The 11423-nt window shown below is 42.3% G+C and overlaps 1 protein-coding gene across 1 annotated transcript in view; it reads left to right on the top strand.

The window, feature by feature from the left end:
- Window positions 1-7012: 7012 nt before the first annotated feature.
- Window positions 7013-11423, top strand: part of CRPPA (CDP-L-ribitol pyrophosphorylase A) — a gene marked incomplete at its 5' end in the record, with an annotated part of 293261 nt that continues 288850 nt past the window's right edge. Inside the window, one exon of the mRNA XM_035698317.2 lies at window positions 7013-7476. Coding sequence (XP_035554210.2) covers window positions 7013-7476 — 464 coding nt within the window. The remainder of the gene's footprint in view (window positions 7477-11423) is intronic.

Here is an 11423-nt window from a genome sequence, read left to right as displayed (position 1 = left end):
GGCTAGTCTTGCGACTTTTGACCAATAGAATGAGAAAGAAGTAATGCTCTGCCAGTCTTAGGCATAGAATCTAAGAGGCCTAGTGCAATCTAAATTTTGGTTTTCTAGAACCCATCCTCTATATAAAGAAGGCCAGGGTATCCTGTTGGCAAAAGATCACGTGAAGAGAACTGAGATGCTTCAGCCAATAGCCAGCACCAAGGCCCTAAACCTATGAATGAGTCCCTCTTGGATCCTTCTCCAGCCTCAGATGAACTTCCTCAGTCAACCCCAAAGGAAAGGGAGATGAGTTGTCTTCATCCAACCCAAGTCAAATTTCTGACCTGCAGAATTGAGAGCAATAAAATGGTGTTATTTTGAGACACTAAGTTATGGAATGGTTCATTGTAAAGCAATAGACAATGGAAAAAAAGCAATAGACAATGGAAAAAAAATAGTATAAAATAATATACTTCTTGTTCTTCAGAACTTCATCTGATTTAGCAATTACATAGCACACATATCTTTGACCATTCATTCAAAATAGTCTAGAAAATGGATCATTTTTAAGATTAGACTCACTGGCCTCATGTGTAAGGTATGTTTCTTGCTATTATTTCTAGGCCTTGGGAATTTCCTGAGTTAAAATATCATGCTTTTATTTTTTCTATTTTATTATTTTTTAAAGATTTATTTATCTATGAGAGAGAGAGGGGGAAAGATAGCGAGTGAGCATGCACATGCAAACAGGAATAGGGGAGAGATAGAATATTTAAGCAGACTCCCAGCTCAGTGTGGAGCACAATATGGGGCTTGGTCCCTCGACTCATGAGATCATGACTTGAGCTAAAACCAAGAGCTGGACACTCAACAGACTGAGCCACCCAAATATCCCAAAATATCATGTTTTTAGATTATTATTCTGATATTTACTAAAATGGAAATGTCTCAACTTTTATTAGTTGTCATTTCCTGGGATAAATGAGATGGTTCAATTTTGATTATTTTGAGATCTAGGTTTAGTTGGGTAGAAGGCCCTTAGTGTCATAACTTAAACAGTCCTAAATCTTAGAAGTATGGGAATTAAATTAAGGCCAGGCTATAGAACATTGCAAGGAAACCCAGGAATCAGAATTCTAGGCTGGACACTGTGGTCACATTTGTTTTTTTGTGATTAATTTTTTCAGAGAAGTTATCCAGCGAATTAATTGGAGATCAGCCTTCTGGTGACTCAAGCCTTTGCAGTCAGACTGGGGTCCTGTTCCACCTTTATGGCAAAGAGCTGTGGAAGTCTAAGCAAGAGGAAGGTTGCCAGAAGGTGGGTACTCTCCATGAACATTCTTCTAGACAATGAGACAAATTCAAAATGGAACCCTCTCACAGGATGGAGCTGCTTGTCCTGATCAGGACTGGCAAGGTTGAGTCCACAGGTGAAAACCACAGATGAATTAAATGCATTGAATATAAAGCAGAGCTGATGGTGAGAAACCCAATTCAGGAGATAGCGGGGAGAAAGGGAAAAGGATCAGGAAGCCAAGACACCAGGAGGGCCAAAGACAAATATACAGAAATGTGAACATTTGTCCAGGATGAGTGTTGGTTAGTTTGTGCATATTTTTATTATTGCAGTTAATAATAATCACATATTTTTATAAAGTTAGGGGAGAATAATTGCTAAGGAAAGATTTGACAAAAGGGAAAGTTCTTTTTTTAAACTTTTAAATTTTTTGTCAAGGCCTTGAGGTCATTTAAGGAACAAATGATAGGGGAGGTAGAAGAAATATGAAGTTGGACTGAGGAGGATAAATGCAAACTTAAAACCATTTTTTTTTTTTTTTTTGCATTGGGGAACAGTCTTAAGCATTCAAATGTTTCTGAAGATGAAATAAAAATTGGTCTTTATGCATTAAGGTTTACATCCCCTGGTGAATTTAACATTCTTTCATTTATTCGTTCATTCTTTCTTTCACTGATGTCTTAAACCAATTAGTGGTAGCCATGGTCACAAATGGAAATATTTAATTTTTCTATTTATTTCTATTCACATACAGCATAAACAATAGAGTGACCTAATTTCTCCCTCTTTGCAATCTGCTACAAGTTACTTCTACATGAAACATTGTCCTTCTGTCACCACTGAGTGCTTCTTATCTGAATTATAGTTAAAATGTATAGGAGTAGCTGCTGCCAATATCTTGTCTTGCATGAAAGTAAATCTTCCTTTTCTAGCTTTTGCTCTTCTATGATTTTGATTGTTCTTCCCTTCCACAGATTATGAAAAATAGTCACCACCCATTCTAGACTAGTCATTTGTTTTCTAAACAAGCTTTTCAAAGACCTTACCCCTCCCACATTCCTTATGTGTAGAGATCATTCTCCTCTTTTAGTTTTTGGAGGTATGTGGCATCCAACAATAGAATTGTACCCTTTAGTTCTGTGCACAGAAGCAGAATTCCAGGCAACAATTTCAATTCTGCTTAAGTTGTGGTCAAAGATATGGCCTTTGGTAGCTCTCAGAGGTGATTTGTTTTTAAATGACAGTTCTGTAGAAATACAGAGAGGGGAGATAATTTCATTCTCCAATTTTCTAACATCTTTGTTTTCCCCTCTAGCACTTAAACATTTTCCCCTTGTGTTTCCTTCCTTATAAATTAACAAGGAAATGCAAGTGTTTTAATGGATTTCTTACCCAATTTTTATATGGCATGTTTACTATATTACATTCCTTTGCTTTAGGTTTTTTTTTTTTTTTTAAGATTTATTTATTTATTCATGAGAGACATAGACTGAGAGAGAGGCAGAAGCACAGGCAGGAGAAGCAGGCTCCCTGCAGGGAGCCGGACACAGGACTTGATCGGAGATCCCAGGATCACGACCAGAGCCCAAGACAGGTCCCTAACCGCTGAGCCACCCAGGCGGCGCTGCTGTAGGTCTTGAAATTAAATGCATTAAATATAAAGTGAATTGGGTATATTTTTAAAAAAAATTCAGTGCTTATTTTTTTGCTCAATTATTTAAAAAATTTTTTATTTGTTTGGGAGAAAGTGCATGCGCACAAGGGGATGGATGGGAGGGGCAGAGGGAGAGGGACAAGCAGACTTCCTTCTGAGAGGGAGCTTGACCTTGGGCTCCACACAGGGCTCCATCCTATGACCCCCAAAGTCAGATGCTTAACCTACTGAGCTACCCAGGTGCCCCTTAACTGGTAAGTCTGGTCAACGCTTACGAAGAATCACCTAAGGAGGCATCTTCTTAAAAAAGAAGATTTCTGGGCCTACTCCCGATCTACTGAATCAAAATTTCTGTCTGAGGGTGCCAATAATATATTTTCTAAGATTATTATACAATATATAATATGTAAATAATGTTATATAGAGTGCATAAGAAATGCTATATATTGTATACAAATAATTCTTATGACAAGTTAAACTTTGGTAGCAGTAATGATCAAGTTTATCATTTGGTCCTAAGGCTGTTTATCATTTTTTTTTTTTTTTTTTTTTAGCTATAATAGGAAAAACAAAGTAGACAGTCGAGATAGTTGATAATTTACTTTGTAAGAAATATTGAGAAAATGAAAGATGAAAATCTTGTTGTCATGTGGTGTTCAGTTTGAATTATCCACAGAAAGACTTCATCATGGAGCATCATTTTTATTATGTAGAAAAATGAGTTAAAGGTCAGACGTTAATAGACTGTAGCATTTACAGACAACACAATGGCAAAACAGGCATTAGAATTCATAGGTTGACAGAAATACAGGGACTGGCCCATGGTAGAATAATAATATATTCTGTTTGGCTCCTATTTCAACAGAGTAAAAGGGTAAACCATTAAGCTGTTCATTTGCATTTGTGAGCAACACCCCAACTAACCTCTAGAAATGCTATTAAAACAGTAAGTGTGTTTGAGGAGGAGGAGGAGGAGAATGATTGGCAGTGATAATTATACTTGAATTAACACTAAGAAAAGAAACTCAATCTAAAATTCAGTAATAATAATAATAATGTCCCCGAGATAATCTTCCAGGGTACATTGACATAGACAAACAAACAACAAAGGGGAGTTTTAGGTCTTTCAGTTATGAAGATGAGAGCCACTTCCATGTAACAGACACTTTTACATGCATTAAAAAAAAAATTGACACATCCAAGTGAGTTGATAAAATTGTGGTATACATTTAGCAAAGCTATGCTTTGAACACTCACAGTACAATAAAACACATTTTATTATTCACAGGATGATTAAAGGGTATTTTAAAAATTACAGTGCACTGAGAGTGTCATTATGGGGCATAAATAAAATCAAGTGGGCAGTGTTTTCTTTCTTCAGTCACATCATTATATTTTAACTATGTATAACTTCATGGAGATTATAGTCACTGTGTAAATTTGAAGGTTTTCCTCAGTATGAAACTGTATTAGTTTCCTATGTGTGTGATAACAAGTCACAAATTTAGTGCCTTAAAACAAGTTTATTATTTAAGTGTTGTAGATGTGAGAAGTCTCAAAATGGTTTGGCAGAGCTACATTCTCCTGGGATTTCTAGTTGAAGAATTTGGTTCCTTGCTTTATCCAGCTTCTAGAAACTCCTGGAATCCTTGACTCATAGCACCGTATCACTCTGACCTTACAAATCCATCCTCACACTTTTTTCTCTGAATCTGACTCCTCTCTTATAAGGACACTTGTGATTACATTGGGCACACCTGGATCATCCAGGCTATGCTCCCCATTTGAAGACCTTTAATTTAATCAAGCCGTATGTTCCTTTTCTAAGGTCAGGTAACGTATTCAAAGGTTTCAGAGATTAGAACATTGGCAACTTTGGGAGACCATTATCCGGAGTCCAGATCAAGAATCACTCCAAGAACTCTGCCCTTTGCATGCTCTGCCTTGTGAGACATTTGGGTTTTGTTTTTTTCTAAATTTATCAAGTGATATTGTAGAATGGTTATAACCAATGGATCACAGAGGTCCTCACTTTCCAAGGTATGCATTTTTGGCTACTTCTTGCAGAGAAGATAATTTTATACTGTGGCCGCTACAAGTTGGTATAAAACTACATGGAAACCACATTTTTTTACCGAAAATATGCACAAGGAACTAATTATTTATATCTATATAAAAAGATACAGAAAAAATGTTGCTTCTCATACTGATAGACAAATGAACAGTCTGTTAAATATTGTTCACATACAATATAAAAGATCTAAGATTCATAAACAGCGAAATTAATATATTTGCTCTAAAACAAAACTAAATCGGTAAAACAAGATTCTTGCTAGAATTTGGTGAGATTTGTTTGTAATACATAGCAATTAATATGACTCTTATTACTATGTTTTTTTTGCTGAGGTTAAGAAAATGAAAAATAGTTTTAACTCCACTATTAGACTAAAAAGGGAAGTTAGCATCAATATTAACAGAAACACTTATTGATTTGCCTTTCTGCCTGTGTACAGATTTTTATTCATTTATCCATTCAGTTAGTCAACAGGTATTAATTAGACACAGGTGTGGCAATGGTGCTATCAAGTCAAGTATATTAGGAGGCTTATTTTTCATCTGACAAACTAGTTATAATGGACCTAACGTTAATTATAATAAAAGTACTTGTTGCTTCTGTTTCGAAAGTACTTCCATATTGAAACATGTGTATTGAAAATAGGAGTGTATTGAATGTATTAAAAGCATGCTCAGTCACTGATCAACAAAGGATAGGAGGAAAATTCTATTCCAATTTCGTATGCTTTAACCTCAATTGGGAAAAGTGGGTAAAAATACTGGGTTGGAATATTATGACCTGGTAATAGTTTCGGTGTTTAAAAGATTGCTTTTTTTTTTTTTTAATCAATCTTACATTAACTTATGGGTGAAGATTAAATCAGCAAATATTTTATTTTTTATTTTTTTAAATCAGCAAATATTTAATACTCTATACTTTAATTATCACTAACTTATTCAATCAGTAGTTCATTCAATACATAATTATTACACTTCTTTTATATTCCAGGCACTGGGCACAAAACCCAAACCAAAATTAAGGACCTTACTCTCATGGGGTTTACATTCCAGGGACCTAATACAATAGGCTCTGACATTCCAAATACTTCAGGACATTTGCCCGCTAAACACTGCCAGCAAGGACTAAATAAAGGGCATATATGCTCCAGTTGAATTCTTCAACGCTGGCTGTACTTCTGTGCAAGGGCCTTAAGGCAGCTCTGCCATTAGGTGTGCAATTTTACACAAGTTACTTAAACATCACAACCTTTTCTCTTTCTCTGTAAAAACAAAACAAAAAACCCAAAACAAACAAAACCCCAGTAATAGTTGGGTTCTCCCGGAGATTAAATGGGCCTATGTGTGTCGCTTGTTTAGCAATTACTGCATTTTCGCCTTGGCTCTGCGTGTCCGAAACGTGCCGGCTCATTAGAAAGTGGCTGGAGATCTTTAAGCACATTCCAGGGGATCCCTGGGTGGCTCAGCGGTTTAGCGCTTGCCTTCTGCCCAGGGCTTGATCCTGGGGACCAGGAATCGAGTCCCGTGTCGGGTCGGGCTCCCTGCATGGAGTCGGCTTCTCTCTTTGCCTGTCTCTCCCATGAACCTTAAAATCTTCAAAAAAAAAAAAAAAAAAAAAAAAAGATAAACTCATTCCAAAACTCAGGCCAGGCCATTAAACCCCAATCCCATCACAGGTGTCATGTAGTTACACTTTGCAGACAAATTTGAGATCCTGGCAGTCTGGTTTACATATCAGGATTTTTTTTTGGTAAGATTTTATTTATTCATGGTAGACATAGAGAGAGAGAGAGAGGGAGAGAGAAGCAGGCTCCATGCCGGGAGCCCGACGCGGGACTCGATCCCAGATCTCCAGGATCGCGCCCCGGGCCAAAGGCAGGCGCCAAAGCGCTGCGCCACGCGGAGATGCCCCGCGCCCGGGGTTCCTCATGACATCTGCCCTCCACCTGTCGGCTTAAGCCAGGGGTGGACGTGGAGGGCACATTCCCGGCCTCATCCCGTGACCCGGATCCAGAGGTCTAAGGCGAGCGGGAGTGGCGGGGTCCCGGCCGCCCTGGCCGGCTAAGCGCGGAGGGCCGGGCCCGCCGGGAACTCAGGCCCGCCGGGGGCGCCGGGGCGCCGGGCTCGGTGCGGAGGCCGCGGACGCCGCCGGAGGGGGCGCGGCTGCTCGAGCGTCCCCCGGGGACCCCCGCGGCCTGGCCTCGCGGCGCCGCCGGCCGCCGTCCGCCCTCCCCCGCCGCAGGGAGCCGGGCCTGCCGCGCCGCCCGCCGCCATGGAGCCCGGGCCCGCCGCCGCTCCCGCTCCGCTCCCGCTCCGGCTCCCGCTCCGGCTCCCGCTCCGCTCCCGCTCCCGCCGTGGCCGCCGTGCTGCCGGCGGGGGGCAGCGGGGAGAGGATGGGCGTCCCCACCCCGAAGCAGTTCTGCCCCGTCCTGGAGCGGCCGCTCATCAGCTACACCCTGCAGGCCCTGGAGAGGTAACGCGCCCCCGGCCCCCACCCCGCCCCCCGGCCCGGCCCGGCCCGGCCCGGCCCGGCCCGCGACACCTGCCCCGGAGCTGCGCTCGCGCTGGCGCTGGCGCTGGCGCCTCCTCGCCTCCGCCCGCACAGGCCCTGCGGGCTCGGGCTGCGCCCCGGCTGGAGGTCCGCTCCCCCAACAGCCCCGCGCGCGAGCCCCCGGGAGCCCCCTCTGCGCCCGGCCCGCGGCGGGAGAGGGGGAGGGGAGGGGGGAGGGGGAGGGGAGGGGGAGGGGGAGGGGAGCGGGGAGCCCGGCCTCCGCAGCCCGAGCCGGCAGAGCACGGGGCGGGGCTTCGGTTTGCCCGGCGGCGCGAGCGTGGCCTCCGCACGAGTCCTTCCGGGTCTCCCCGCCGGGCGCCCCGCCCCGCCCCGTCGCCGCCGCGTGCACGCGTGAGCTGCCCTGTTAGCCCCACGTGTAGCTTCGCGAGCCGTCGTTCACTTTCGTGCGCTCACTCGTAAACACGAGCCCCCTGTGGAGGACGGAAGTGCTCAGGGTGGGCCGAGGGCGATGCAACTCGAGCCTTTCAGCGGCGGATCCTGGAGTTCCCGGTGTGAGATTCCGAAGTGAAAGCCCATCTGTGCTTGATCCCGTAAACACAGTGCACTGACTTGTAGGGGAAATGGAGCAGGAGTGTCGGAGCGCAGAACGAGGGGAGCCCCAGTGAGGAGAAAGCGGGGAGCGGGGGTGTATGTTGCTTACTCTGGCGCCCGGGAATAGGGCGGGGTGAGGCTGGAAGGGCAGAGGTAGGGCAGTAGCAAAGGTGTTGAAACCTCCCGAAGCCAGTGCGGTGGTGTGCTAGGATGCTAGACCTTGAAGTGAGCTTTTTGTATCTCTCTCTCTTTTTTTAAGATTTTATTTATTTATGATAGACATAGAGAGAGGCAGAGACACAGGCAGAGGCAGGCTCCATGCCTGGGCCAAAGGCAGGCGCTAAACCGCTGAGTCACCCAGGGACCCCCCCCCCCTTTTTTTAAAATATTTTTTTTTCTTTACTTTTTTTTTTTTTTTCTTATTTATGATAGTCACACAGAGAGAGAGAGAGGGGCAGAGACACAGGCAGAGGGAGAAGCAGGCTCCATGTACCGGGAGACCGACGTGGGACTCGATCCTGGGTCTCCAGGATCGCGCCCTGGGCCAAAGGCGCTAAACCGCTGCGCCACCCAGGGACCGACCCCCCTTTTGTATCTCAAAAGAGATCCCTCTTTTAGCCTATCCTTTGCAGGTGGCTGTGATGAAGACTTAGCCAATGAGTTGCTACCAATCGAAAAGCTACCAAGCTTATGATCTAGAAAAATCTTTTCCCTATTCCACCCTCCTGGCACGCACCCCACAAACCCAAGGGCCCACATCGGGCTATGGTTATCTTCCTGAATGTTGGCATTTGGAATAGGGAAGCACAAAGAGTCCTAATCACCCTTGAGTCAAGTCATCAGGCCAGTGGTTCCATCTGAAACCCAGATAGTGAAACAGTTCCAGGTGCTTCTCCTCCTATTCTGTAGTCTGCTTTTTCTCTGGGTTTGCATCATGTAACTAGATTATTGAATCCTAGACCTTGTGGCAATAAAGCTAATTATGTAGAAGGCATTAAAGGGACACAATGGATTTTGGCCAGCAGACTGTAACTGCTTAATTACCAGGTGTGGGGGAATATTACTCTCTTTTATATTTTTCTTTCCTATGAAGGAAATTAGCGTTATTAGTATGTTTGCATCTTCTGAGGGAGCCCCAGATAGGTGGTTACTGGAAAAATCTTTTAAAGTAAAAATGTTCTGGAAAGGCCTTGTTTGTGGAAAATGAAGAAAACGTGTTTTCTATTAACAGCAGTGATACAATTCTAATTGTAACTACTTAAACCTCCGTTTTGAAATACTTCAGGGCTCATTTTTGTCACCGTTACAATGCCTGAAGAACTTAAGGAATGCTTACAGTTGGTATGTATTTCAGGAAAACCTTGGAAACCTTGAGTTACCGGGGTTAAAGTATGGGTGCTTCTGAGCCATTTGGTAAAGGAAGGACATCTTCTTGACTGCTAATAGACTTCCTAGAGCATGGTGCAAAAAAGCCTAGGTTATTTGATCTTCCCTAATTATTCAAGTTCAAACAAGGAAAGGGAATGGAAGCATAAAATGTCTTGTTAAAATTTTACCTTTTAAAAAAATAAATAAAATTTTACCTTTTACTATTTGGCAAAATTGTGCAGGCTTACCATTCACTAAGGGGAAGCACAACTCTGTGTCCCAAATCAGAAAAGATATAATTGGTTGTCCCCACTGTCACTCATCTGGGTTATTTTAGGACTCTCAGCTCTCCTTGCCTCCTGAGAAGGGGAAGTATGGATTGTGTAGAACTGATTTCAAAGCTCCTTTGTCCTTCATAAGTTAGGAGTTTCCTTTCTCAAGCTTTGGCTGTCTCACTAACACGTTGCTGTGAGTAAACCTTATTTCTTAAACCTTGATTAAGGAAGGTAGTATTGAAAAATGATACTTAAGGTTTGATCTTCCTTGTGGAATTTCGAGCTGATATAAAACTATGGTGTCCGAGAGATTTCGCCTCTGAAGCTGGGTCCACAATTCTTAAATTGGGATAGGGAAATGTAAAGAAATTTGCTAGTCTTGGTTTTAGTTAAACATGTGTTTCAATGGCATTATTTCCACTCTTGGATTTACCCACCCAAAGAGACTGGAAAATGTATAGCCACACAAAGAAAAAAGAACGTAAGAGGTGCTCGAGTAGATAAAAGATCGACGACAAAATGTTGGAGGAACAGCATAGTAGTCATCAATCAGACTAAACAGTCCTAAGAAACTGAGAAGAGCTGTGAAGAAGCATGTTGGTTGAAGTCCCAGGATCTTGGAAAGGTTCAGGAATTAGAGGTACAAGATACTTCTGAAGGTGGGGTAGACAGCTGAAAAGAAAAGAAAAAAAAAAAAAAAAAAAACTGATTGAAACCTTCCAAAGAAGTACTTAAACTCCTACGTTGCTATCAGAACCCTGGAAGCTTATTCTCTGACTCCGCACAGCCAATGGCTGATGGAGGTATTCATTCCGTGGCCGTAGAGGAAATTAGGAGCAAGTCCTCAGTGAAATCCTTAGCTTTTAAGGCAAACTCCGTTGTTTTTTCTTTTTTTTTTCTTCTCCAACAACATGGTATATTAAAGCACCGGTTCTTCAATCACTGAAAAGTTGGAGGGGACTTTCAGAGAATATAGAGAATATATCTTGTGAATTGGCTGGGACGTCAGATTTTTATTTCTGATGAAATTGGAAAAATACTTTTTTGTTTTGCCGAGTGCTATTGTGTGCCCCTGAAATTTCTTAATTAGTGAAGAAATGAGATTGAGAAGAATCTCTGAATCCTCACAACTCAGAAATTGGCTATGGTTCTATCTGGACAAATGGAGATTGAATCTATTCGTTGTATGTGCATGTATTTCTATTAACCATTGCAGCTGGTATGTTAAGATCTATGCAAATCAGTATAACTAAAGGGATCAAGGAATAAGGGCCTTTAAGAAGTTGACTTAAAAATGTTTCTACGATTTTGAAAGTTTCCTTTTGGCCTTGTTGAGGGAATTGAAATTAAATTATTGAACCACAGATGATAACTTGAAGAGAACTTTTTTTTCCCCCCTATTATACTAATAAGGAACTGAGGTCAAGAACAAGGGTCCTAATTCCTTATGTAAGTAATTATTGGTTTATGACCAGAGTTTCTAAAAGAATTACTGCTTTAAGAAAACTTAGGTGACGGTGGTGGTCAACGCATAAAGCCCTGACAGTTAAATTATAAAATATACTCAAAATTGATCGATTATTTTACGATCTAAAAAATGTATTCCCAGGTCTTACGCAGGAAGTAAAAATTCCTGCCAGGAATCTTATTTCTGGTTTCAAATAACTAAGGAAA

Source organism: Canis lupus, chromosome 14 (genome assembly GCF_003254725.2).
Source record: "Canis lupus dingo isolate Sandy chromosome 14, ASM325472v2, whole genome shotgun sequence".
Taxonomy (NCBI): Eukaryota; Metazoa; Chordata; class Mammalia; order Carnivora; family Canidae; genus Canis; species Canis lupus.
The sequence above is the reverse complement of the archived record's forward strand: the minus strand, read 5'-3'. Positions and strand labels throughout refer to the sequence as shown.